The sequence below is a fragment of the Montipora capricornis genome, chromosome 8 (assembly GCF_036669925.1).
Source record: "Montipora capricornis isolate CH-2021 chromosome 8, ASM3666992v2, whole genome shotgun sequence".
Classification (NCBI taxonomy): domain Eukaryota; kingdom Metazoa; phylum Cnidaria; class Anthozoa; order Scleractinia; family Acroporidae; genus Montipora; species Montipora capricornis.
This window is the reverse complement of record NC_090890.1, coordinates 35,898,976-35,926,948: the sequence shown is the minus strand read 5'-3', so window position 1 is coordinate 35,926,948 and position 27,973 is coordinate 35,898,976. Positions and strand designations below refer to the sequence as shown.

The following is a 27,973-nucleotide window of genomic DNA, read 5'->3' as shown; positions in this document are numbered from 1 at the left end:
AACATCACTCACAATGTCTTCGAGTCACCCATGTAAAACAAACAAACCGACCAAAAAAAGAGAATCTACTTTAAAAAGAAGTGACACTGGCCCGTAAAGGATGTTTCCTGAACCTCTTTCAGCTTAAAGAAATAAACGCTGACAAATAAATGTTAAAATAACAGATAAGTGAAACAAGTGATCTGTTGGTGGTTGCGTCGGACAATCGCGTGACACATTTCCCAAAGATTAATGCTTGGAAATAACATTTGTTCATTAGTTGAGTCCGCATCTCATGCGGAATACAAAAAACTACCTCAATTTATTAAATATATTTCTTACCAAGTTAAACGCATTTGTTTACAAGTCAGAATGCATTAGAAACTGTTTTAGAGAGGGCGGTACAGGAAGTTCTGGTATCCTCTGAATTCGAAAGCTGTCAATTCTTTCTCTGATAACAAGGCGACACAAATGCTGCAGGGTGCGCGGTGAACTCGTAAGACGCACGAGTCGGCGCCAGCTTAAGTTGGTCTTCTTCGCGCGGGAATTCGAGCGGCACATTTCCCGCGTGTCGGGCCGGTTGCCCTCGAACTCCAACAACAGTTTAAGCAGATCCGGACTCTGCACTTTCATAGCAATGGGGTCTCGAAAAGCCACACAGGCTCCTTCGTGAAGTTTATCAACACTAGCTCCGAGTTTAAGTAACAGTTTGATGCATTCTAGCTGCGCTTTCTGCGACTTGTGACTATGGCCGTAACAAAATCTTGTCACCGCTATGCTAAGCGCCGTATTCTTTCCACGATCGCTAAAATTGGGATCGGCGCCGAAGTCCAACAGAATCTTGCTGCATTCACAGGAAGAGTTCTGTGCCGCCAAAATAAGAGGCGACGTGTATGTCGCCATGTTGGTATCTGCGCCACGCTCCGCCAAGATCTTCACGCAATCTGCGCAGTCGCTCTCCACCGCAACCATCAGCGGTGTCTTTGGAAGTACGTCCACATCTTCATATACGTGGTTGGGATTTGCCCCCCAATCTAACAAGAGTTTTGTGCAGTCCACATACCCCTGACACGCCAAGCAGATCGGAGTCATGTTTGCGTTAATCGTGGGTGCATCTACGCGTGCACCCGCATTGAGTAACATCCCCATACACTTGTAGTGACCTTCCTGGCTGCTTAAGTGCAGTGGCGTGATTTTTTCAGGGGTGGTCTCTGCTCGCGCACTGGCTCCAGCTTTTAAGAGGATCTGGACACAATCGTGATGGCCACGTTCCGCCGCTGCGTGAAGCGGCGTTGCTCCGTCGATGACGGAGATTCCTGGATCTGATCCTAATGCAAAATAAATAAACAAATAAATAAATAAATAAATAAATCGGTTAGAACTGAAATGAGAAGAAAGTGATTGCCGCGTTCTGTAGAGTGAAGGACGGAAAGTTCTGGATTTTATCAGGATGCAAAAAAAAAAAAAAAAAAAAACCGTTAAGAACTAAAATTAAGAACTAACCCTAACCCTAACCCTAAGCCTCAAAGCGACTACTTTTATTGACACCCAGGTGAATAATAATGGATATCCTGTGCATAGGTTTGACTCTATCTGTTCTGGATACCTCAAACTTACCAGCGGAGAGCAGGGTGTTCATGCAATCAGGAAGTCCTTCCTGTGCAGCAATAAATAACGGTGATGCATTGTCCACAGTCAATTTTTTCACATCGGCTCCTTCTTTCAGCAGTAGTTTCAAACAGGAGAGTCTGCCATATTGGGCTGCAGTAAATAAGGGTGTGGCACCATCGCTGTTCTGTATATTGATATTGGCACCACAGGACAGAAGCCTCTCAATTAAGTCTTGCCTTCCAGCAAAGGCTGCCTCGTGAAGTGCTCCCCAGCCTCCTACATCTTGGCTGTTAACGTCTAAATTATGAGTGAGAAAAATCTGAAATCAAGAACAACACACTTGCCTTATCATCTTACCGGTAATTGTCAAATTTATTTGAAATGAAATATTTTGCACAGCAAAGAGCGGTTTTCAGTCGAGTGTCGAAAGTAATAAGTGAATTGCTTTGGTTTTGCATTACTTCACTCAGTGATTGGTTCAAAGTGCTTGCGCCATTTTTTCAACCAATCAGAAGAGAAACCAAAACCAATCGTGGCTCGCGCGCGCACATTTTCCCGAGCTTTGTGTCGGTTGCGTGTAATCACTTCAAGTTTTGATTGGTCTACTGGATTGTCTACGTCCCTTTTAATTGGCCAAAGTAATCATTTTGGTATTGGTTTTACAACACTCGATTGAAGCTTGCTCTAATTCTCCAATTACCGTAAAACGAAAGAGAATATTTCCCAATCCCATAATGCAATACGTTTTGGGCTTCTTTCTTTTTTACATAAAAATAATTTACAAGTTAAACCCTTGGGACGATATCATGCTTCAGTGAACTGGATATCCATTCTTTTAATGCAAATAACCCCTCAAAATGAACTGTATTATGGGATTTGCAAAAATAGGGAATGATGAATTTAAAGGTAATAAAGGCAGATAGAACGAGTTTCAATTGAGTGTTGTAAAACCAAAACCAAAGTAATTACTTTGGCCAATCAAAAAGGAAGGAGACAATCCAGTAAACCAATCAAAACTCTAAGTAATTACATGTAGCCGACACAAAGCGCGGGAAAATGTGCACGCGCGAGCCACGATTGGCTTTGGTTTCACTTCTGATTGGTTGGAAAACTCAGTGCGAGAACTTTGAACCAATCACTGAGTGAAGTAATCATAAACCAAAGTAATTATCTAATTACTTTCGAGACTCAATTGAAAACCGCTCTATGTCCAAAAATGCCCCTGATTAAATCGCATGGATTTCAATAAGAGTCCCAAACTGCCCCATCACCCTTCTCTCTAACTTCGACATCACTTGTGTCTCTGAACACAGACAATTGATATCAAGTGTCGCCCAAATGCTGTTGCTCAAGTAAGGATACACAGCTACATTTACCCAAAGCGAATAGTAAAGTTAACCTTTTCCTTTATAAATACCTTATTGTTGGAAATAGGTACCAAAGGCTGAGACCTAAGGTGGTTCAAAACAATTTCAACGCTTCCAAGTAACGCTCTTATTGGAAGGATCGGCACTACAACGCCGTATCATTTATTAACAACATTGTGGTACCAAATAAAACAAAGATTATTGCTGAACAAGATGCAGTCATTATTGTGATCTAAAATGTCACCATGGCAATGGGCAAGTCCTGTAAAAACACTCTTTATTTTGTACAGCGGATCCAGAGCCAGCTCAATCCTGTGATTTTGCTAAGGTGGCTTTGATTCTGAAGTTTAGAATTTTTGTAAACTTTGCAGAAAGTTTCATCTTGGCCTTCTGATCACTTTTCGGCAATAAAAAAGGGGGTCACCGAGTTCGCTTTTGGGATAAGAGCACCTAAATCGAAAATAAAGGGTGTTTTTGCCAGGCTTTCCCATTGCCAAGGTAACTTATTACATCACAATAATGACTACATCTTCTTTGGAAATAATCGGTGTTTCACATGGTACCATAACATTGCAGTTGCTTGATATAGTGTTGTAGCGCCATTCGTTCTAAAGAGTGTCTTCGAAAGGTTGAAAGTGTTTTGAGCCACCTTAAAGGGACACTTGGAGTTGGATGTCAAAGTAAGGTGTTCATCTGATAAAGGTCATTTCTGGACATAAGCAGGGATGTCTCTAAGCGCCGGCTGCCGGTGAAAATCGCCACTTGAGAAAGGAGTGATCGCCGGCTGAATTTTTGCCGTCAATCGATGCAACTGAGAAGAACGCAAATTAATCTCTACAAAGTTTAAAAGTCATTTGATGTGTTCACAAAAAAAAATTGAATTTCTGTTAGTCTACACGGAATTATCACTAGTATTTATTGATACTGGAAATGAAGTGAAAGCGTTGTTTAAGTACTTTTGTGTGTGTCTTTTCTTTCCCTGTATTTGCCATCTTGAAAAATGCAGGGTCTTGCGAAAAACTGGAAACAATCTTGTTACCAGGTCCCTTTGATGCTCAGAGCACGAACTTACCACCTCAAAAGAACCTTCAACCGGATGAATTTATTCTTAGCTACATCCCTGCATAAGTGAATGAATGACAGCAAGCTAAATAGACTCTTGAGAGCAGAGCCATTAAAATTGGTTTTGGTGACAAAACCCATACATAATGCCAAGGTGATAATGAGACTATAGATGCAACATCTTTGAATAAAAGGAAGAAACAACCACTGTGACAAGAGACAAATATGAAGAAGCTTTTCATCTACAAACACAACACAACTTAGCATTCTGTAATGTTTAAACCAACTAGTGTGGATGATGACAGCATATTGGTGTTATAATACATGTAGACGAAATGTGAATCCTAAGCTCAGGCAGAATTTACACCAACGTGGTTTCATTTGTAGCCATACCTATTTCGATGCAGCTGGCAAAAATGGTTCCGTGTAAACATTTGCAAACCGCATTGATTTTGGCGTGGTTTCAAAGTCATAAAATCGTGTCGATGTGAAACTGCATTCGTGTAAACGCTGCCTTAATAAGTGAATTTAATGAAACAGGCATGAAGTCCGTGTGTGGGTGGACTTAAAAGATGTCCCATGCATTTTAACATCACCACTTGACGCGAAACAAACCTCAAGACACTCTGCACTTCCACCTTTAACAGCTGCAACAAGTAGATCTACTTCTTCATCATTCGTAACATGTACATCAGCTCCAAACCTCAACAGTATTTTCACACAATCAACATGACCTTTCACCGTTGCCAGAAAGATGGGAGTTTCTCCACTATAGGCCCTGGAGTCAAGGAGATCCTCGCTTCTGTGCTCAAGTAAAACCTGAAGACAATCACAATGTCCCTCGGCAGCAGCCTCGTGAACAGGGAACCAGCCACGATTGTCTGACACATCACATGGTGCTCCTAACATAGAGGCAGGCAAAAAAACCCAATATCACAATGAATAAAGAACATTTTTTCTGGATTTGCAAATTAAAGAGCAGTGTAAGTGTTGCTAGTCCATTTTGACTATGAACTATAGATTTTTTGATAAACCAATCAGGATTTGAAAGTTGTGGTAAGTGGACACTTTTTGATCAGTTCAAAATATTTAAGGTGAAGTTGATCATCCATAAGAGTGAGCTTTCCTCATTTGCAGTTGTATGTAGCCACTGATAATGCACCTGTCAATGTTTAGCCCCAGGGGGGAGGGGGGGGGGGACAGGGCATACCCAGTGGATATGACTCAATCTTCCCTCACGTGGCTGGGGAATAGTAGAAAATTTGACAAAACTCATGACCCCGAGGGTGGGGATGTTTGACAAGGTCGCGCAAGCTCCTGGAGCCTAACTTTAAGCTCGCCATCTTGAACATTACCCAAAAGGGATTGAGGTTGAGTATTGGATTGCCCACTATTTTGGGGTGGGGTGGGGTGGGGTGGGGTGGGGTGGAGTAGAGTGATGGGGATTGAAGCCATTAAAAACTCCAGTTTATTTAATTGTCTGGGGTTAAATTCTGTTCTTCTTGGGATATGCGGTGTATTTTCTTTGGGCATGGCCTCGAGTACCATCATACCAGATGACTCTAGTCTAGTCTAAACTGAACCCTAAGGAGACAAAAAATCCTGAGCCTTTCGCTTTGAGCCTGTACTTACCGTCGGCAAGAAGCGCTCTCAGTGCTTCTACGTTACCTTCACGTGCTGCAATTCCAACTTTCGAGGCAGTTAACTCATCAGTACGGTCGAAGAATCGCAGACCATTCCTTATGTTTGCTTCGCCGCCGAGTGCGGCAGCCATCTTGGAAATTATGGAATCAGCAGAGCATGGGAAACTAACAAGTGATCTGATTGGTTAAAAATCTAGGAGCTTCCAAATCTAGCCAATGCCATGCAATGTTCTATTTTTCCCAAGGTCCTGTTCGAATTTCGAAACACATGGGGCATCGTTTTGAGAAAGAAACGTGTGCGGGGGATTATTTTTTAAATTCGTGTGCAATCTATTTGAAGCGGAGTTAAGAGAATACAGAAAGCATCATTCGGCAAGGGAAATGACAGCCTTTCTGCCGCCGAATTTGCTGGCCCTTTTCGCTCCTCGCGACCCAATTCCCTACCTTGCTCCATTGGACAAGTCGTCTTGGTTGAAACGTCCTTGGCCTTACAGTGGACTCGCGCTGTACGTCAGAGAATTCGAGGTAAGTTGAAGAAACTCCTTAAATCCTGGTGAGCTGGTTAGTGACCGTATTTTTGGGATCAACGTATTAATATCAAGGAAACGCGAGGTTAATTAACGATTATCTTGATTTGCACGCGACTGTGCGAGCACTCTTACACACGAATTATGATAAGTGAGTTAAATGTGGCGTAAAAATTTTTTACAACGTAAAGGGGCCCCGAATTTTGGGTAAATCTTAGAAATCAGAGCCATATTGTCCTGGCTCATTTTATTACAGAGTCACAGAGTCTCAGTGGTTCGTCATCAAGCTCGGTGGCTTGCCATTTGTAACTAGCCGCTGGCCACTAGAAGATGATATTCCCGTTCTTTCATCACGTTTTCTACACTTTACTCGTTCTCTTTCTAAGCCACAAAATTGTGTGCTTTTCTTGCTACCACTTCAGCCGTTGACAATCCTTGAAGCCGTGGAAACATAATAATATTATCTTTCACATTCTTACATTCGTTTTATTTGTCTTTTCCTTTGCCTCTTATTCCCACCGAAGAGCTTCCAAGCAACTTCTGTCTTACCCGGAATACACCTCGAAAGTAACTCCCTGATTTTACCAATTTCTGTCCTCAAGGCAAGCCCTGAAGAATTTAGATGAATTCATAAACCTTTCTACCTGTTTCTCATGTTCGGTCTGGTCTTTCATACACCGGATTCGAATTGCATAATCACAATCCTAATTGGAATAAAAAGGGTTCTTTTGTCATATGTCATTTTAGTCTGGTTTATGAAAGGCTACACCATGTTCGTTGTTGTACACTGCTGGTCAAGTCGATTCCACGAACACCTTCGCAATGTTGAGAAATGACAAGGATGCATCTAAGCCAGTCGCTCCCTAACCACTCCCTACAACACATGGCTATCTGCGGCCTTTCCCTACATCTCCGTACGACGGAAAACCGCAAGAATATTGAACAAATATTCATTTTCCAAATCAGCACCCTTGATCCCTACTGTATTAATGAACACTTTTCATTTATTAACTAATGTATCCTATTTTTCACTTCACTATGTTACCACCAATAGCGTAGCTCCTACTCCACTATAAATGCTACACACAACCCATAATTCCTCGATTTGGGCTGATGAAGGGCTAATACTCGAAACGTCAGCTTTTAGAAGCCCTGTATGGTGGTCAATTCACATTATCAACTCCATTGATAAAACCAAATTTTTCCATCCATGCCTAATTTGTCAAATGTTTGGTTGGAATGTTATTGTGCTTGGGAAAGCAAATGTAGTTTTATCATTGCATTCTAAAGCTCTTGTTGTTCAATCAGGGACAAGGAAGGATTATCTTCATATGAATGGCTGAGTCCTACCAGGTGTCTTTGTCAGGGCAGACACATTGATAACCCAATATTTTACAGAGTGGCTTTCTTTGCAATAATGGTTATTAATACGTACCACAGAGTGTAATAAACTTTGAAGTCTGGATCTTAAAAGACAAATAGGCCTTTTGCAACAATTGGTCACATGACTCATAATTGGTGAACTTGAAACTCGGGCTTTATAAATTCGAGACATAGAAAGAACTTGTTTGGCTTGGCCAGAATGGAAATTTTCAGAGAATATTTTAAGCTGCTCTTTTCATTCCTGGCAAAATTATTTCATATACTCAGCAGAATCATCGTGTTTGTGAAAAAGAGGTCACATAACCAATTGTTGCAAAACGCGTATTCAGCCGTTAATTGGAGTGTGAATTGATTCCAATGCATAAACGCATGTTTTTTTCTAGGACATCTAAATTATTTATGCTTTGCTTTCTTCTCCCAGGATCCAAGTGAAACTCCCCCACCAACCCGTGGTGAAACAAGAGATGAAAAGACAAAGCGAAAGGTAACATTGATTCTAAAAACCTTTCTGTCTTGACCTGCTGTCAAACTGATCATGGCAAGGAAGCCTTTGCATTGGTGTTTGTGTATAAGAAATTGCAAGAAATGTAATATTTCATCAAAATTTCAATTTCAGAGAAAGGAGAAGGTTGAACGCAATACAAAATTTCAAGAAGAACAGCTGGAACAATGTAAGTAAATTTTGGCAACTGGCTGCAACATCCAGCAAATGTATATGCAAATTCACAGGAGTATTTCGTTGGTATGTCGGTTGCAGAAACTAGTCTGCCAGAAACCCATAAATTTTTCAGTAAAAAATGAAATGGGAATTTAAAAGTATGAACTACCTTGAGTTTCCAATGAAATGATTCCTTTTTTTTCATGTGTTTGCCAGAGTTGTTCTAAAATATCCCGACTGCTTGTTTTCATTTTGTGGTTACTGGTCATGTGTAACTGCCAAACATGAGGTATTGTGCCTGGTTACTAGTTGAACGATCATGTTTTATTTGAAGAAACAGAAATGCCTTTCTGAGCTTTTCGCCTTTGGTAACCAAAAAGCAGGGTGTCAAGTTCCTATTTTTTCCTATTTTTTCCTATTTTTTGGCCTGCCTCCTATTTTCTCCTATTTTTTCGTGAAATTCCTAGTTTTTCCTATTTTTTTAGGGTTTAACTAGGTACACAGAAACATTTTGAAAATATATGAAATAAAATTTTCGATAAAATTGATAAATTTTACAAGAAACTGAAACTTCATGTCAAAAAAGGCTAGTTTGATGCTTTTATGAGTGATTTTCTTCTGAAAGTTGTGCCCAGACTTTCTCAGTGCTTTTGATAGCGTGCAAGGGATTGTGGGAGGTTCATTTGCATGCATGTGCATCTGCCATGTTGAAGTGGGGAGGTAAGTTATTCAATCCAATTCCATCCTCTTTGTTTCAGAATAATAGTTGTTTATTGATATGCCATCTGATTAAAGACTGTTTTATCTTTGTTTTTGTGTGGGAAGCACAAATATTTTGCTCCCATAAATGTTTTTTGTGGTGGCCTTTCAAGTGGTAACCAATACAAACAAACTTGTGTTTATACACCGAATAATCATATGGATATATTTAAGGTTTCAATCTATTTATGTCCAAGGAAGGATTAGACATAACTTTTGATGCCATGGTGCCTGTTAAATATTAAAGCGTTGCATTGTGGAACAGAGTGACTGTTGGTAGTAGTATAGAGAGGATAGAACTCAAAGAAATCCTCCTATTTTTTTCCTATTTTTGGGTGAGAATTCCTATTTATTTCCTATTTTTGGGCCACTCTCATTCCTATTTTCCTATTTTCTAAGTGTCATTTGTCACTTGACACCCTGAAAAAGTTCCAGTGTCTATTTCATATTTGTGCTAGTGAGTATCTTCAACATTTAGACTTGGACAAATCCTTTTTCATTTCAACTGGAATTGCTGACATTCATTTTGAAGTCTTTTGTCGCCAGATGAAAAGCCAACCTTTTCCACTGCGTTCGTTATGCCCAAGACAACATTATTATGTTTTTTGAATGAATTATTTTGCTGGAACTTGGCTCTAAATCTTTGACCCGTGTATAAGTGGAGGGCGATTTTTGGAGCTTCTTTTGAGGCCATAAAAGGTCAACTTATACACGGATAAATACGGTATTCATTAAAAACTCAACACGCATGTACAGCGTATATTATCCTTTAAGAGGACAGAACATTCAACTATGCCAATGCAACCAATAAAAATTATTGTGAATGATATAGAAGGATAACTAATACTTTTTATAATGTCGGGTAATATAGAAATAATGTTTATTTTTCATTTACTCTTTTAGGGGATCCCCACAATGACGCCAATGCTGTCGGAACTGATGCATTTAAGACACTTTTCATTGGAAGAATTGTATGTAATTCATTGTTGTAAACACCTTCAAAATGTATAAACATTGTTTAAACAACTCCACCTGCTTCTGGCATATTTCTTTAATTGAGACCTCTGCGGGAGGACAGTAATAATATTATTCTACCATATCTGGTTTCTTTTGCTCCTTTCAGAACTATGACACCTCTGAGTCCAAACTTAGACGAGAGATGGAACTCTATGGACCCATTAAACGAGTGAGTACAATACCTCGCTAATGTACATGGTTCTGCAAGTCCTACAATTAATCATAATAATCTGTTTCTAGTTGGATCAACACAGATGCTTATAGAGCTCTCTGTAATTTGTATGCTTGTACTAAGGGTTTCATTTCAGTCATTTGTTTTTATTGCAGATTCATATTGTCCACAATGTAAACATCAACAAACCCAGAGGTTACGCCTTCATTGAATATGAACATGAGCGAGACATGCATGGTATGTATGTAGCAAAGTTGTACAGCAATGATGAAATTCATCTCTAATCTGTCATTATTAATCGTGGGACATATTGAATGATTTATACCATGTTGTGAGAATATGTCCACACTGGTAAAAGATAATATACAGTGTAGTGTAAGAAGAAACCATCAGACAATCTTAAAGTGCCCTAATTTGTAGTGTACAAACGTAAATTGGGATGTGTCAGAAATTTATGTGACAAAATTCTTAAGGTGCAAAATATTGTGTAGTCAAGACAAGGTCACTTCTTGAAGAATGTTACTGTAAGCCTTTTTCTTGTCCTTTTTAATACACATTTATTATCCAAGTTATTGTTCATATTTTAATTTATCCAGTCACACCTAAAGCGTCTCCAGTATCACTCTTTGGCAGGGAAGGGTTCACTGCTACCAAAATTAATATTAGTGAAATGTGAAAAGCAGTAGATTATGGTGGCAAGATAAACTATCTCTTAAATGAAAACTTGTTGCCCTGGTAAAGATGGTACACAGTTGGTGTTTACCACCTTACCATGAAAAAAATTGTCAAGGTGAAAGGATTGCCCTTTGCTGCCAATTTTTATTTCCGAAATTTATAGTGAAGGGCAAGTCATTAATGTTTTTGGAGTTCATTATTTAGAAATCAGGCACCCGTACCAGGGCAGTACAAACTGGGGTGTCGAACACTCATTTTTTTTTTGTCAATATTTTATTTAAAAAGAGGGAGAGATGTCGAGAACCTTGGTAACATTTTTATAAAGTATTGCTACAGCTAGATTTAAAAGAGAGCGATTTTCTCACTTGCTTACTATTTGCTCAAATCTTGCAGTGAATTCTATATCACTCGCCATCCCATGAAAGTCAGAGATATCTTTGATGGGCCAGTTCATGGTTAACTTTTCCCAATACTCTTGAATTCTTCTGAACCATAATCAGGTAAAACTGGTGGGTATAGGTTTCAAACAGGTAAAACCGGTTTCTCTGACACATTTACAGCTAAAAAAAGAAAGGAAAAATCGACGTTTTTTTAAAAATTGATCAAAGCTTTTACAAATCATTCACTTTATCAATTCGGTTTTGGCCTTGGCAAATAATGTTGTCATCAAACAGAATTTTTTATCTTGTCAATATTGTGGTGTATTTTTGGAGGAAAATTGTTCGTTAGGGTGTAAACTTGAAAAATGTGAAATACCTGCCAACTTCCACGGAAATTAATGATGCGATTAAACGTTTGAAATCATTATTATTTCGCGAGAACTAGTTCCCATCTCGAAAACTCTTGAGAACGCGAGAGACGTTAGATATCAGATATAAGCCAAAAAGGTGCAAAGTGTCTGCATTGTAAAAAAAAATATCATGTATGACCTTCGAGTCTGAAATAAATGAAATGCCAAATTGAAGAAAGCTTGAGTGAAAACTAGACACGAGTATTTTTTTCTCTCAAATTTTCTCCTAAGGCAGGTTTCCATTTATTGATGAGTATGCTACTTTTAGATAGAGTTATGACATTGCGGGTGAGTATAGCCAAGGGAAGCCATTTGGTTCATGTGTTACTCTTTAAAACCGCTACAAGTACAAGGTTCATCGGCAAAAACGATCTCTCTTCTCAGGTGCTACCCGACTATATGTTTTTCAAGTTGCGTTAAATATGAGACCTGCTGCAAAAGAAGCTTTGGTACCTTGTTCCTCTATAATTTACTTATTGTAGTTGATGACAATCAAGAACTAGGCGGAAAGAGTACTCGTTCCGTAAAAGATTCTTGCATGGCAATGGTTTGAAAATCAGAATGGCACTTAATGTGAAATAGCAATGCATCAAACATTGTAAGTTGCGAATACAAATTTTCGCTGAGCTGTGCATAACCAATGTTCAAAGGTACGTTACCCGATTCCAGCTCCATTTACAGCTTGTCTCTGTTCAAAGTAGGAAAGGTGGGGGGTAGAGATACCAAATTGGCTTCCCTTGGTGACGTCACTGGTTGTGATGGTAATAAACCCCAGTGACCCCTCACACACACAGCATCCACCCTCCCTCCCACCGGAGCTGAGCTATGATTACAAGGCAGCACTCTTTGCCAAGTCGATTAGGACCAGGCTGGAGTGTGAGTATTCTTACACTTCGTTTTTCTTTTTCCCTGTAAGTCCCAAGTGTTTTTATTGTATCCATGTAACTTAATAAATAAAATAGTCGTTAACTTGGGTGACGAACGATTAGAGGTTTTAGTAGTAGTCCGTATTGTATATTTGTGGATAAAAGCAGTGCCAAAGATTCAACTCTAAGGGCATCAAGAAGATGTTGTTTAATTACCGTTATAACGCCAAGAAAAGATCTAGAAGATTTCCTAAGGTTCAGCACCGAAAGGAATAAAAACCAATAGTAAGGAGACGGAAGAAGAAACTCGGAAACGAAACTTTAAGAAAAACTCTGTTAGAGTAGTGCACGACTGGAATACAAGAAGCTTGCATAACAGTTTTCGCACCGTTTTATCATGCTACAAGAAGAACTATTGTGGTTTTACTTGGAGAGTCGAAAAAGTTACATTAAGTAATTTAACCAATCAAACTAACAAATTCCGTGCGCCAGTCACAAAGAAAAGGAAATACACGCGAACGGTGCTAAGCTTAGCGCGGGAAAACCATGCGATCAAGTCACAATCGGTTCTGCGTCTTCCTCTGATTGGCTGAGAATTTTGTGCGCGGTTTCTAAGCGAATTACTCAGTAGAAATCCACGTCTGTGGAATTTGTAGAAACAAGAGTTTTGTGGAAATTGATTATCTAAAGCCGGGTGAGATCGGCTTGAAAAATGTCGCACACTTACGCAATGTCCTCCTTTAGGTCAATGTAAAAGTCTCGAATGATCTACGTGAAAAAAAAAGTATGAAAGCCAGTTATTGGTGGCATAAATTGAAGAAGCTTGCGTTTTTGCTTTTGTCCTGCCTCCTTTTTGGACGAGTTAGAGGAAGAACGGGATCGAGCAATCTTCTGCGAACTCGTCCACTATTGTGACTCGTTTTGCGGGGCGTCGAAACCACAAACCGTCGTCGGCAAGCAGGACAAAGTATCGCAGGGGAAAAGAATTTGTAATTTTAAGACGTGTTTTCGTCATTGGCAAGGGGCTGAGATAAATCAAAAGTACTTCATATTCTATGGCTTATGGAGCTCAGCATTGAGTTAAGGTTTTGTCAGTTAACGCTGCACTGTTTTGATTACATGTTTGACCCCTGGAACAGGTTTTGTCCCTGTGATTGCTAAGGAAAATTTCACGTATTGACGCGTTTCAATTTGATTAAGCATCGCCCTCGAGTAACGCCCCAGATACAGAAAAAATATTAACAGCCACCTTCGATGATTTTAACACCGCGGTTAATCGGAACTTTCTTTACTAAGCAGCTCGGACAGTTGCCTTAAGGCAAGCGCTAAAGAGCTTGGTTTGTGCGGGAGTTCTCCTCAGTTGACCCATTAGAGAGCTTAAGCACGCACGTTTTTGAGAGGCGGACGGCAACCGGAAGTGAGCTGTTTTTCCTTTTAATTTGTTTACACACAATCACATTTAAATTGCTACGATCTTTTCCCCATTAGAGATGATTAGTATAAAAATCTGGGAGACACCATTGCCCTGGCAAGCGAAAATTTCTCTTCCGGTTTCCGTCCGCCTCTCAAAAACGCGCGTGCTTAAGCGCCCTAATAACATGTTGTTACTGACTTCCAAACATCTGCCCCCCGCCCAATTGGGGGATAACTTTATCCAGTGGACAAATCGTTGTCCAGGGTGTAAAAGTTACTTCAATGTTTCAAGCCTTTCTTGAGAGGTTACGGTTACTTGAGCAAATTAATACTGCAATCTTTGCACAGGAAGAAACTGTCGTTTAGCGATTTATCCTCTGGATAACGTTATCCTGCTTTCGGCCAACTGGTGCCAACTTCGCAACTGCCGAAAACACGTGGGTCGAAGAAAAAATATATCAAAACTCGTACAATTTTGCTTTTGATCGACTCAGGTAAGTTTCACTGCGAAGCCCTGGCGCTGAAATGAAAACTAGCATTACTGCACAGGAGGGTTGACATCATTTAACATTTATTCGATGTTGTTTTTACTGACAGCGGCATACAAGCATGCAGATGGCAAGAAGATAGATGGTAGAAGAATTGTAGTGGATGTGGAGAGAGGGCGGACCGTCAAAACATGGAAACCTCGGAGACTTGGTGAGTTGGCATTTCCTGGCGAGTGTAGGATAATAAGCTGGTGGAAATAGAATAGATTCTGAACACAGAAATGCACATCTCGATCCATATAGGAAGGCCAAGAGAGACTATTTCGCAAATAGTAAGTTACTTATGGGTCCTGGGGCCCGTTTGGCGAAAGTCCCAACTTTCACATTTGACAACTACGTGTAAATACGTTAACTCAACAACCCATGCATCGGTGTTCAACTTACAACCGTGCGAACTTTGCAAGGAGGCGTGACTGTCAATCAAATTCGCACACCCTGATTGACAGCTAATTGGTAAAAAAAACTTTGTTAAATGGCCACGGTAAGGCGTGTCGCACTGTTACACGGTTTCAAGGTGACAAAAGGTAAAATGATTTTGGGCTTTTGATGACTAAAATTACTCCGTTTTTAAGGTACAGAAGGAATTATGACACCCGAAAAAGGCCCGAAAAGTCGCGGGACTTAAGCCCGTTTCTCGAAAGTTTTGGGCCTGAGGAGACATTTACGAAATCGTCATCTTCTTGTTTTGGTATGCTGGTCTTGTAATAAGTTTTCAAGATACAGTCGAACCTCGATTATCCGGACCTCGATTATCCGGACTTTTTCTCTGCTCCCAATTTTGTCATGAATATTTGTTAGTTATCATCAAGATCCCTAGCCATATTCTTTTTAAAAATACAGCGTTGAAAAGTAAAGTAAAACGCGAGTTTGTTTCTCTTTCAAAAAGCAAAATAAAGCAGCGCTCGCACACGTCGTAACTAATGCAGAACTTTCGAATGAGTTCTAATTGGCTTAGAGGTGCATTGTTGCTAAGTGAAATTTCACGCTCTATTGGCTTGTTCGGCAAACAAGCTACACTACGTCACGAATGTTTATTCACGATCATCATGTCTTTGAAGCGTAAGCGATCCGTTCTTTCGATAAAAGATAAAGAGGCTATAATTTTGCGATGAGAGAAGTAAAGAAAAAGGAACCAAGTTATCAGTTAGTAAACGGCAGATATCTGATATCCGCAAGAGCAAGGAAAAGAATAGGGAGCTTAAGCAACGACAACGGCGACGGCAACGAGAACGTCATCTCAAAATATAAATTTGCGTTATTTCAATCGGTTCGGGATTATTTCAACGTGTTTAATATGACAAGGGTGTGGTAATTCCTCAAAGATGACACCAGTCGGAACAGCATTCCATTTTATGAGAGAAAATGAAAATTTATCCTCAAGTGCTGACGTTCTTTATAAAACCAAAAACTTGCCTATTTCACGTTGTTGTTTTGCTGACGACGGCAACGAAATGGACAAAAGTTAAAAACGCACGTGCAGAGCGTGCAAAAGCTATTGTTTTTACCCACTAAATATGCAAATTTGTGACGTTCTCGCTGCCGTCGCCGTTGTCGTTGCTTAAGCTCCCTATTATGACGTTTGCCGACACGTGTACAGTATTGACAACGGACAGTGAAGATGTAGACCATATTGTTTTCCAAACGATTATCAAATGTTTTGTTTCACGATTAAATGTCGCTTTCTTAATGTAATCAGTTTTTGTTCCTCATTAATATTCATATTCTCGATTATCCGGACTATTTCGTCTAGTCCCAACGAGTCCGGATAATCGAGGTTCGACTGTAACTAAAAGCAAAGTGACTCGAAAGTATGATGATTCAAAACCTCTCCGTTCTCGAGACACCCGAAAACTGAAGGCCCGAAAATGTTCGGGGCTTTCGAGGAACTGTCTCCAGAGGCCCGTTTCTCAAAAGTCCCGAAATTTTACGGGCCATTTTCATGCCTTTGCATCTCAAGAACGGAGAGGATTTAAGTAATCAAATTTCACAGTCAGTTTCCCTTTTGCTACCTTGAGAACATCTTCAAAGATCGGCTTTCCAAAACAAGCGGTTAGCAGGCTCACAAATGGCATTCCGGGCCCGAAAAGTTTTTGGGACTTTCGAGAAACGAGTCCCAGGGGCCCGTTTCTCGAAAGTCCCGAAACTTTACGGGCCATTTTCGGGTGTCACAATTCCCTTTGTATCTCACGAATGGAGAGGATTTAAGTCGTCAAACTTCACAGTTATTTTTCTTTATGTTACCTTGAAATCGTGTTAAAAAGATCGGCTTTCCAGAACAAGCGGTTGGTAGTTTCACAAATGGCTTTTCGGGCCCGAAAAGTTTTCGGGACTTTTGAGAAACGGGCCCGAGGCCCGAAAAGCCAAAGGACTTTTAAGATCTACGATCGTCATCGAAAACGCCACAAAACAAACAAAAAATAATCGTGCTGTACGTGCGGCACTCACTTAAGCGGATATTTTTGCGGTACTCAGCACAAGAATAGAGAGATTTAAAAGCATCACGTCATTTGCGTCTCGCCAAAAGTGGAAGAAACTGATTTGATACGAGCTCATTTCTTGCGTGTTAGCAGCAGGTATCAAGAGATAGCGATAAATTAGAATAACATATTTTTCATGCTATTATGAAAAGTAGCAGTCCACTGTTTCACGTTTGCCGTTTCACGTAAACGCGATGCTTAATCTCGCTAATAACGATTATTATGATATTTTCTTAAGTGGCCTATTAATATGAGTTAAATAAATGCAGGTGGAGGACTGGGGGGCACTCGCATTGGTGGGCAGGAGGACAACATCAAGCATTCAGGACGCGTGGAGAACAACAATGAGAGATATGAGTAAGGAAATAAACATACCTACTGGTTATTTAATGGCTTTGTGTGGAATACGGGTGAATATTTCACGAGAAATTTGTGTTATTCGTATACATCGAGCCTTGAGGCGAGTTGTACACAAAATAACATAAATTTGCTGTTTGAGGGTTAGTTGTTGCCGGGAGAGAAAGTTGTGCGTGAAGCTTGATATATGGGAAAAAAAAAAGTCTTAGTTTGAGGCCTCTACATTGATTTCCCCAGAAACGCAGTATTTGTGTCTCAGTTTGGTGAAAATAGAAAATTATTCCTGTTTGACTTCCATTTTTTTTCTAGAAATAAAGAGATGAACTTGAAATTTTATGACGTTTTGAGATCCTCTATTAAAGTTGGAGGTCAGCATCTTATGTTGAGTTCTTGCCCTTGTAGGGATCGTGACCGCGGTGACAGAGAACGAGACCGCGGTGACAGGGAACGTGAGCGGAGAGAACGTGACCGGGACCGTGACCGCTACAGAGAGCGTGAAAGAGATCGCGACCGTGACCGTGGTGAACGTGATCGAGATCGTGAAAAGGAACGCAGAAAACACAGGAGCCGGTCACGTGAGAAGGATCGTGAACGCGATCGTGACAGGTAAGGGATTTTGATTGAATTAATTTTTTCACATGACGTTAGGGACGCCCCTTACCGTGGGCACTTGACAACGTTTTTACAAACTATCCGCCAATCAGGGTTTGCGAATTGGATTGACAGTCACGCCTCCTTGCAAAGTTCGCACGGTTGTCACCGTTGCATGGATTGTTGAGTTGACGTATTTACACGTATTTGTCAAATGTGAAAGTTTGTTGGGTGGCCACGTTAAGGCGCGTTGCACTGTGTGTCATCCTTCTCAGTCAAGAAGTTTTTCTTCCTCAATAAGAATATTGTATGTTTCAAGTGTTTAGGAGACTTGTAACACTTGCACTGAAGAAAAACGAAGTTTCTGCCAAAACATATCTGCAACATTTAAAATCGTTGTTTTGAAATTATTATGAATCTCCTGGTCTCTAGACCTCAATGTAACAAATGATTTAGTTTAATACATTCTAAACAAACAATACATTTAAATGGCATCGACTTCCTAATTATTTGGTGTTTACATATTAAAACTGTCATAGAAAGGAAGAACGTTTCTTCGATTTTAAGGATTTCGTGACATTGTGTTATTTCCTCAGGGATAGAGAGAGACGGCGTGATCGAGATCGTGACAGGGACAGAGACCGTGATCGCGACCGGGACAGAGAGAAGGAGCGTGACAGAGACCGTGACCGCGATCGCGACCGCGATCGTGGCGATCGAGAAGGCGAGAGAATCAAAGAAGAATCGAACGGGGAGTATCCGCCTTACGAGAACGAACACCCTATGGATAACAATAACATGGATATGGTGGACTAGTGAACAAGACTGACTGATACTGAGGAGGAATAGCAAGAGGTTTTAGCCGACAATACCATCATAGATTTAAAAGGTTGTTCTAACGAGAAAATAACCATTTTTTTGTTAGTGGCACAAATTCATTTGGATCTGGCAAGAGCAGTTCTTGCGTTAACACTTTTCCTCGCAGATTTAACTCATCTGCAATGGCACAAGCTTTCCCAAAAAAAAAAATCCAACTGCATTTCTATTTTATTTTATTTTTTGCATTTTTCGGTCTGACAATTTCAAACTTGATTCCTGGCGGAACGCGTCCAACAGTTAAGTGATGCTCCCAGCGCATTCCTTCGTGAATTGCTTAAGAAATAATACACTAACTTGGAACACATTTTCGTTTTTCGAGGCTCTCTCTGAAAACAACGGCGTTGGATGGAGACGTGTGATCTTTTAGCTGGGGCTTAAGCTTTTTCGCCATTTTTATCCTGAACTGAATTAGAGCGTGGAGACTGAAGACACGTTCGTTCTGTCGTAGACATTTCGTGTAGTTTGGACCAGATCCTCATTCTCGCTGTTGTACCGGAGCGAGCATAGAATGTAAGCTAAGCGCGATATCTTACTCTCCTAGTGATTTGCTGCCTCCGCGTGCTCGTTGCAGTTCAACCGAGGGAAATGACTCAATTCGAATACCACATGGTGCCCCGGAGTTTTAACATACTGCTAAAGAAACAAAAATGTAAAGTATTTCTGTCTTTCTGGAGTGCACAATCAATGGGGCTCTTAATTTCCACCTTCAAATAAAGTAGAAAACTTGTACCATGGACCCTGTGCAGAAAATGTAGCGATATTTGAATGACAATACTCGGGCATCCCTAGGCTCCACATTAATCGCATTGATGTGTGAACACTTGCTTGGAAAAAAATAACTCGTACGATTCATGAGATGTATGAATATCGCTGCCATTTATGCAAAGGATCTATTTATAACAACGAATTTTTTTTTTAAGTTTTATTTTTTCCCGTCATACATTGTAATAACTTTTTCACTTGTACAAATTTGCAGTAAAAAAACTGTGTGACGTTAACATTTTTAATTTGGATTGGATTATAAAATTCTTTCCGTTTATTTTCCTCGTCGATTGCAGACGTGTGTTGTCACATTCCCTTCCTTTCAAAGATAGTTCTCCGGGTTTTCCTAGTTTTTACCCACCTCGTACATGATTCCACCAATGTGGATGCCGTATAGGTGTGTGCTACGATCCTGTCTCACATATCAAAATAATCCTGCTCGGTGGACTAGTGAATGTGCAAAATTTTTCACCCTTGAGGAAAACCCCCAAAATCGCATGTCGGACTATTTCATTTTTTTCTGGTTGGCAGAAAAAGAAATATAAGAAGTTTAAAAAGAAATCGTGCGAGGGAGTGAGCTCACAGGGAAAAAATAAAGCTGCAAGCCTCGTCACATATTTAAGGCGCTGTTGTTACACTGTGCAATTTTTTGTGCAACCTGTGTCGCAACGCCACTGCAAGACAAGTTGCACGAATCATTGCCCAGTGTAACATACCTTCGCAACGGCCAAAAACGTTGCGAGACCAGTTGCGGAAAGTAGAACTCGAGGAAAGTAAAAATGAGTTCTACTCTCCCCAACGGTTGCAACGATTTTCTACCCAATGCACTGACTTATGTCGCAAAGGTTTGCGGCACCAGCCAATGCATGAAAATGCTCCGTGACGTCACGTGATCATCGGAACGAGACAAGTTGAATGAAACGTTGGTCAGTGTAACATCCGTGAAACAACTCGTTTCGTAACGTGAAAACGTTTGCAGAAATGGCGTTGCGCCGGGTGCGAGACAAGTTGCACGCAAAATTGCACATTGTAACAGCGCCTTCAGTCATTTTGTTGAAACACCCCGTAGTCTTCCTAATGTTCAGTGGTCCTCGTGAGTCATGGCATTCTCGAAACTGAACGATACTTTCAACAATCCGGGCGAGCCTTTGAAATGTTTAGTTTCCAGTTCCCTTTCATTAACTCGGTCACTACATTTAGCATTTTCCCCTAGTTACCATTTATTTTTTTTAGGTAAAATTAGATTTTACGTCAATTACAGTACGTATTGTATTGTAATTGATATAAAACCTAATTTTACCTAAAAAGTAAATGGAAATCAGGGGAAAATGCTAAATATAGTGACCGAAATGATGGAGGGGGACAGGAAACTAGACATTGCAAACGCCTTTTTTCGCAAACACTAGCCGTACGACGAGAGAGAAAATAATCATGAATAGAAATAAATAATTAAATCTGTCAAACAGGTTTTTCGCATATGGCAAAAACGTTGGTTTTCGTCTACCGTATTTACGCAATAACTGCAAAACTGTGTTATAGATCGTTTTAAAACAAATGTTGACGGTTTTATCTTCATATTGTCTACTAATTTCCAAAATTTTAACCCTGGTCGTACATCTCGGTCACTATATTTAGTGGAAAAAAAAAAACAACAAAAAAGTAAGGTGGCACACGCTACTACAATCTCGTCCCGAGTCTCCTTTTCTTTTGGTCAGCACCAAGAACACGGACTGGCTACTTCTAAGGCAGGAAGTCCGCAAAGCACGGATTTCCGGATCGTCTACGCACGCTCAGAAATTTGGACCTTCACTTCGACTGGGCATAAATTGGAAGTGGCCAGAGTCCTTGTTCTTAGTGTTGACTAAAAGAAAAGCGGGCTCTGGGCACCAGTCAACCCAGTATCAACCCACTATGGCCAACACATTACGCATGCGCACAACCATCCCATCCAGTTAATTTAGCATTTCCCCTGATTTGCATTATTTTTTTAGGTAAAATTGCATTTTACAGTGATTAATACTTACATCCTGTTGCTTTAAAAATCTTGATCTTTTTCTTAGGAAACTTAAATGAACCACCTTAAGATCTTAGTCCAGATTTCGAAATTCCCAATCGAACGCACCCTGAGTTAAGATTGAGAACAGCACGGCTGTCATTTGCACAGCGTTGTTCCAACGTTTGTATAAACGTAACCTTTCGTTGTTCATGTTCGTTGACCCTAAGGGTGCGTTCGATTCACCGTATTCCGGAATAGGAGTAGACGCCAGATGTACCGTTTTAAATCATCACTCCACGTATTTTTATTCCGGAATAGGGTCAATCGAACGCACCCTAAGAAACCCCTAGGGGAGGGTTAACAGCATATTCAATTCAATAGACCAATAGGCCAGTTTCGTATTCTAACGGTTGGCCTGGATCTAGCATGAAATGGAGGCTAATGGGGGCAAATTAATTTGCATTTGAAAAGATTTGCCCGCACTAGCCTCCATTTCATGCTAGATCCTGTCCAGCCGTGAGAATTCGAAAATGGTCTATTTACAGTTGTGTGCTTAGTTTCCTGGCCTTTGAATGAAAGTGAGGCTGGAGTTGACTTTGCTTTGATAGTAACCTCACTGCTTTTCTTATGTAAATTTCTACTAGATAGCATGAGAAAAACACCATTAGAGCGGTTTTCAAATGAGTGTTGTAAAACCAAAACTAAAGTAATTACTTTGGCCCATCAAAAAGGACGGAGACAATCCAGTAAACCAATCAAAACTCGAAGTAATTGCATGTAGCAGACACAATGCACGGGAAAATGTGCACTCGCAATCTACGATTGGATTTGCTTTCACTTCTGATTGGTTGAAAAAGTGGCGCGAGAACTTTGAACCAATCGCTTAGAGAAGCAATGCAAAACCAAAGTAATTCGCTAATTACTTTCCACACTTAATTGAAAACCGCTCCAACATAAGAAAAGCAGTGAGGTTTTTCAACTCCAGACTCACTTTCATTCAAAGGCCAGGTAACTGAGCACACACTATACTATTGGTCTGAGAGGACTGAGTGTCGGTCTGAGTGACAAGGTGATCGTGGCTTCCGCTTCCGGTTGCTCTTAGCTAGGTTACCAATGCGGTCGGCCGGTGAGTCTGACGTGCGTCTTTTATTCCACATGGACGCTTTTTGGAAGTAATTTATTCAGATTTAATTTAGATCCTTGCTATATTTTAACAGGATGTCAAGTAAGGATTACTTTAACCAGCTTACAAAAATCGAAGGAAGAAAATCACTGACAAAACTGAGCGACCGGAATCACACTCAAAATATGGCGACCGCATCACAAGGTGAGATCTTTGTCAATGCGTACCTCAAGCTTATGATTGACAAGAGCGTTTAGCAGGTCAGGAGATTCCTTAGTCAAGTTACTGCTAGGTGTATTTTTGGCAAGAAATCTTTGAAGATATATTCCCATCAGTGAACAATTGAATGAAAAAAGGTCGGTGCTTATTAAACAAAAATAAGTACTGCATAATTAAGTAAGAAAATTATTGCAGGTGTCATATTAACTTAACGGGAAAGATGTATGTTTTTGTTTCGGTTTTGTCGTTCAAATTTACCAATCACTGAGACGAAATTCATTTAGCTGCCGTCCTGGGGTATGACCCCGGGGACATAGGCAGGCATGCCTTGTTTTTTTGTTGACTTTTGTTGCCAATTTTAATTCCAGGAGGGTGGGAGGGTTTAATAGACCATATTCATATTCTCGGTATTGGACGGGAACTAGCTTACAATGGAGGCTAATGCAGGGGAATCTTTTCACATGCAAATACATTTTAATATATTCCCCTGCATTAGCCTCCATTGCAAGCTAGTTCCAGTCCAATACTGAGAATACGAATACGGTCTATTTAAATCGCATTTCCACTTTGGCAGCAGGATCCCTGTAGGACCCACGCACGGGATTCGTAACACCAACTGCACCGCTGCCATCTTTAAACTGAATGACTATTGTTTCTGCAAAGACTGGGTATGAAACATGAGACAAGTGAGGGAAAGCCAAAAGTTAGTAAGTTTTACATTTGGAAGTGAATTGAAACACTGCACTTTGTGACTCGAGAAAAGCCATTGTTGTTCAAAAATTACCTAAACTGGCAAGACTTAGTATTTTACTCTGTGTAACGCCAGGTGATTTTACTCGTCAGTGAGGAACCCCTGGGAGTCAATGGGTTTTACCCATTGACTCCCAGTGTGCCCTAGGGCACCCCTAGTCTCACTCCCGGGAATGAATGGGTTAAGTATACCTGATCGCCATTTTTCAAAGGAAGAATGATGAGAGGTGGCAACCTAGTAGTAATCACCACAACACAACACAACACATGACCATTTTTTTAACCATTTGCTGTTCCCTTTCTTTCAGATTCAAAGGCTGAAAGCAATACAGGACCTTTCATTATTCTAGGCCTCATTTTCTTTTGTTCTCTTGTGGCAATGGCGTTTGTATACTGGAGCTTTCCTGAGCTTAGACCGTAAGTTTTACATGTTCACAAGATGTGCACAGGTGGAGGAATTCAAATAGCTTGTGTTTCAGAGGTTAAGTGAAGTGTAACTGACTCAGTTATAATGCTGATGACCAAGTGCCATGATTTCCTGCTGAAATTCCAGTCTACTTCTATAACGATTATTATGGTCATCGTCATTATCACACCTCATGCTATTAAAATTTTAGTGTAGGTACAGAATGTAAACTTGAATGGGAAGTTTGCCGGGGTAAGAACACAAATTAACAAAATTTTTGTGCATGCCTAATTCCTTCAGTGGATAATGGTTGAGAGGTGTCAAGTCATATTTATATCCACATACTAGTACTTGGATATAACGGAGCTCTATTCACAATCCAGTTGGTGACATTTCTACAGCTATCAAAAGTGAGATTTACAGTTATTTCCCATTTGTCATACACTATTTTGGGATTACTGTTGCAGTACTGCTTATAACTAACATTGACATTTAGATTACAAAAAATTCCATGTCTCATTCATACAATATCTTGCTAGGTAACCTTTGAAAGGACACCTTTATGTAGTCAAGGGGAAAGAACATTGCTTGTGCCTTGTAACTTTCCATGATATAAACAGTTTTATGGATAAAAGAGTGCTAGGATTTAAATTCAAAGTGATAGCCTTGTTAGCTTAAAACAAAAAGAAAATTGTGCTGCTTTTTCTTATCTCGGTGAGAAACATGCAACTCAGACACTTCTCTTGTGCTCTCCAAATTTCCTGCAGGTAATTTGCCTCTCATATTAACTCAATATTTGCACACTGCTGAATTATCCTGAATTATTGTAAATGCATTCTGACATAATCTTGTTGCAAACATCCTTTAGGGAGGACAAGGCAAGAATAAAACTTCCCAGAGACCTGGAAGATGCAAAAGGCCTCGGAAGAGCATTGTCAAATTACAATGAAGAATACTTTTTGCAAGTGCTTCTAGGATTTGTTGTAATTTATATTTTGTATCCTTTTGGTAAAGTGTAACACTTAGTAACTTTGGAATCAATATATATTTGAAGTGTGGGTTATAAATGAATGAGAGAAGTGATCCTCATACTTAGCTTTCCCCATAGTTTAATATCATAACTCCTTATAGTTTCAACAAAAGGGGAAATTTGCTCCATGTGTGAATTATTTGATTTCATAGCATGTCTGCAAAACTTAGTAATATGACTGGTCAATGTACTTAAAAAGATAAGCACTTCCCCACACTTCAAACAACACCATACAGGAAAGTATCTAGACTGACATAATCAGACTATCAAACATAGTTATTAGTAGTTAATTCCTCAATAGAGTAACCATGATAGTATTTGCAGACACGTAATATGTACATTCTTGCACTTGCTTTCTTCAAAAACCACAAGCTCTGCGATGCCGGTGCAATGCTCGCCCGACTGAGCTATGAAACCACTTGTTCCTTCGTATATTTCTTGTTTGAAAGGAAATAAACGTGGGTTCTGTCCATGTTACTGGATTTTTGTCCTTTGGTTTCTCTAAATACTTTATAATCAAGCAAGCACTGAATTTTTTATTTGTGTTATTGCAAGTGAAATCGGCCTTGGTTGAATCCACTTGTCTCAACCTTGAATGTTCTGGCCCCATTTCATCTGTGGATTAAGTCACTACCCAACAATTTCATTCTGTGCGAAGATATAAGTACAGTATTTGCTTGCGTAACTGTGGATATGCAGATTGGTGTCAATCAGGGTGTTTTTCATGATGGGGTGCGGGCAAAATTGAATCTTGTGGTATATTCCTCCTTAACCAGCTTGTAGCTTGCAAACATTTGCCATACCTGGCTCAATTTTTCTTAGTATTTTATCAGGATTCTTGTTCCCTTTTCCACTGGCACTTTTTTTTGTATGTCTGGTAAGTCTTAGTAAAGGCTTTCTTTTAGTTCTTTCAAAACAGGCCCAATTTTTTTTCTTTTTAAGCTGAAAGAGTTGGGCGCTGATCAATCATTGGCCAATGCATTCTAGATCACCTTCGGGACGCGCAGGTCAAGTTTGTTGGTTTTCTTCATTTCTCTCAGAGGTTTTTCTTCACCTAATTCAGTTTTCTCCTTTAATTTAATAGCATTCGAGTGCACTTGAGCTCGGCTATGTAACTCAAGACAACATTCAAGGTTTTCACTTCCTATTATATACTTGACAGAATATCGCATTTCTGATTGGTCAATGACAAATGCGTAAATAGGTTATAGAGTGCACCACGGAAGTTGCCACGGAAACACTGCCATTGGGTAATTTTGTTGAGAATATTGTAACATAAATAATCGTGTGAATTTGCTTGTGCAAAACATCACTCGTGCCCATAAATCACTAAATGCATCACGTTCATAGGATATCCTATTCTAATTAAAAAGCATTTGTTGGATTTTCTTTTACTTGACAGATTTGATTTAATGGAACAAATGAGCTAGCTCAATGTTGTACCCAATTCAAACCCTTTGGGAATAAAACGTTTTGTTCCAGGTATTTCCATATCATTTAAACGTGAATTCTGCATTGTAACGCAAACACAATACACAAAGAATCTTAAACCCGGGATATTTGAATTGGGTACATTATTGAGTGAGCCGATTTGGTCTATTTGATTTAAATTCTCTCCAATTAGTAGAGCTCTTTCTCTTGGCTTTGTAGGCTCAAGACAATAATCAAGTGTTTTTTTTTTCTTCAGTGCTCCAGTGTCGGTGCTTCGTTCTGTTATTTATTGTTCTACCTGGTTGGTAGGAAGTTGGTACAACATTACATGCCAGATAGAGTCAATAAGTGGCGAGAGCAGGTATTTTTTAAAGCTGATTTAGTAGCATCAGAAATGTGATTGACTTAACGCAAACTTCCGGCTCCGAGTTTCTCGAAGTTTTGTTATCGTTAAATTCAGCTTTAAGTTTCCTGGCAACCCAGACATCTTGATACTATTTGACCAATCGCTAGCGCTAACTATGCTTCAAGGAACTCGACCCAGTTCAGTAACAAAGTATGAAAGACGTTTTAGCCAACCTATTTGGTGATCTTTAAGATTATTTCAAGGGTTTTACAAAAGTAGGGAGAGTTATTAGGGCTAAGGGAAAAAGTATTCTTGAGGGGTCGTATTTCTTGACTAAAATCATAACTATAAACAATTTACACTAGTAATTCGTGGAGCGAGGTTGTATTCAAATCCAGTTTTGCAAAATAGTCCTTTTAACTCGGGCCTAAACTTGCTTGAATTTGTCCGCAAGCAACGATTTCAAAATTCTGTGTGGTATATAAAAAAATACAAATTCCCTGCTCTCCAGCAAAATAAGCCAACCTAACGTGATTTCTCAAAGAAGGGTTTTTTGTGTACGAAGCCGCCTTTACCCACCTGTAAGCCATAAGTCAAAAACGACTTTGCCGAGTACTGGAACATGCAGATGTAAATTAAAAGTAAAAACTAAAGAGATGGACTAAATGTAGTTTCTTGCTAGAGTGGCCATAGGTGGTCTGACCTTTTTTGCAGTGAGATCAGTATGCCGTCTTAAAGCCCCTATACCTTTTCTTGCAGGTAAATCATCACCAAGACAATCTTCTAAGCTATATCATATTTCTGCGTATCACACCTTTTCTTCCAAATTGGTTTATCAACATTTGTTCACCCGTGATAGGCGTTCCGTTGTTACCCTTTTTCGTAGGAACGTTTGTTGGTGAGTATTCGTTGTCTTTCTTTCTTAAAATCTGCAGATTGAAATGGCAGAATCTCGTGTAACGCTGCGGGGGACGTTTTGAAGAACTCCATTTTTGTGCTTAGTTTTCTGGTTGCCTGAGTGAAAGCGAGGTTGAAGTTTACCTTGTTTGACACAAGTTTAAGGACGTTCGCGCCCAAAAGGTTCCCACGTGCAGATTTTTTTAAAACTTGCCACGCAGAAAGGTACTGATCTACTT

At 39.9% G+C, this 27,973-nt stretch overlaps 3 protein-coding genes across 3 annotated transcripts in view; 2 read left to right on the top strand and 1 right to left on the bottom strand.

The window, feature by feature from the left end:
* Window positions 1-94: 94 nt before the first annotated feature.
* On the bottom strand, window positions 95-5,812 carry LOC138059284 (ankyrin repeat and SOCS box protein 3-like). The gene is made up of 4 exons (XM_068904853.1): window positions 5,652-5,812; window positions 4,635-4,921; window positions 1,597-1,909; window positions 95-1,307 (listed from the first exon to the last, which is right to left on the bottom strand). The coding sequence occupies exons 1-4, from the start codon at window positions 5,791-5,793 to the stop codon at window positions 340-342; spliced, it is 1,710 nt and encodes a 569-aa protein (XP_068760954.1). The 5' UTR covers window positions 5,794-5,812; the 3' UTR covers window positions 95-339.
* Window positions 5,813-5,927: 115 nt separating this feature from the next.
* On the top strand, window positions 5,928-19,813 carry LOC138060539 (U1 small nuclear ribonucleoprotein 70 kDa-like). The gene is made up of 10 exons (XM_068906345.1): window positions 5,928-6,187; window positions 7,994-8,056; window positions 8,189-8,243; window positions 9,893-9,960; window positions 10,113-10,175; window positions 10,334-10,415; window positions 14,520-14,621; window positions 17,217-17,304; window positions 17,707-17,910; window positions 18,492-19,813. Exons 1-10 carry the CDS (start codon window positions 6,044-6,046, stop codon window positions 18,709-18,711), a joined length of 1,089 nt encoding a protein of 362 aa, XP_068762446.1. The 5' UTR covers window positions 5,928-6,043; the 3' UTR covers window positions 18,712-19,813.
* Window positions 19,814-22,650: 2,837 nt separating this feature from the next.
* LOC138059978 (transmembrane protein 41B-like) overlaps window positions 22,651-27,973 on the top strand; it is a 7,007-nt gene continuing 1,684 nt past the window's right edge. The window contains exons 1-7 of the mRNA XM_068905641.1: window positions 22,651-22,669; window positions 22,750-22,859; window positions 23,933-24,041; window positions 24,899-25,027; window positions 25,844-25,937; window positions 26,748-26,852; window positions 27,597-27,735. Coding sequence (XP_068761742.1) covers window positions 22,751-22,859; window positions 23,933-24,041; window positions 24,899-25,027; window positions 25,844-25,937; window positions 26,748-26,852; window positions 27,597-27,735 — 685 coding nt within the window. The 5' untranslated portion in view covers window positions 22,651-22,669; window position 22,750. The remainder of the gene's footprint in view (window positions 22,670-22,749; window positions 22,860-23,932; window positions 24,042-24,898; window positions 25,028-25,843; window positions 25,938-26,747; window positions 26,853-27,596; window positions 27,736-27,973) is intronic.

Excerpts from the sequence above, each read along its gene's own strand:
- LOC138059284 (XM_068904853.1), bottom strand. The coding sequence starts at position 5,793 with ATGGCTGCCGCACTCGGCGGCGAAGCAAACATAAGGAATGGTCTGCGA. Across the intron at positions 1,910-4,634 it reads GAAGTGCAGAGTGTCTTGAG|ATTTTTCTCACTCATAATTT; the intron begins GTTTGTTTCGCG and ends TCTTGATTTCAG. Across the intron at positions 1,308-1,596 it reads GAACACCCTGCTCTCCGCTG|GATCAGATCCAGGAATCTCC; the intron begins GTAAGTTTGAGG and ends ATTTTGCATTAG.
- LOC138060539 (XM_068906345.1), top strand. The coding sequence starts at position 6,044 with ATGACAGCCTTTCTGCCGCCGAATTTGCTGGCCCTTTTCGCTCCTCGC. Across the intron at positions 10,176-10,333 it reads TCTATGGACCCATTAAACGA|ATTCATATTGTCCACAATGT; the intron begins GTGAGTACAATA and ends TTTTTATTGCAG. Across the intron at positions 14,622-17,216 it reads ATGGAAACCTCGGAGACTTG|GTGGAGGACTGGGGGGCACT; the intron begins GTGAGTTGGCAT and ends AAATAAATGCAG.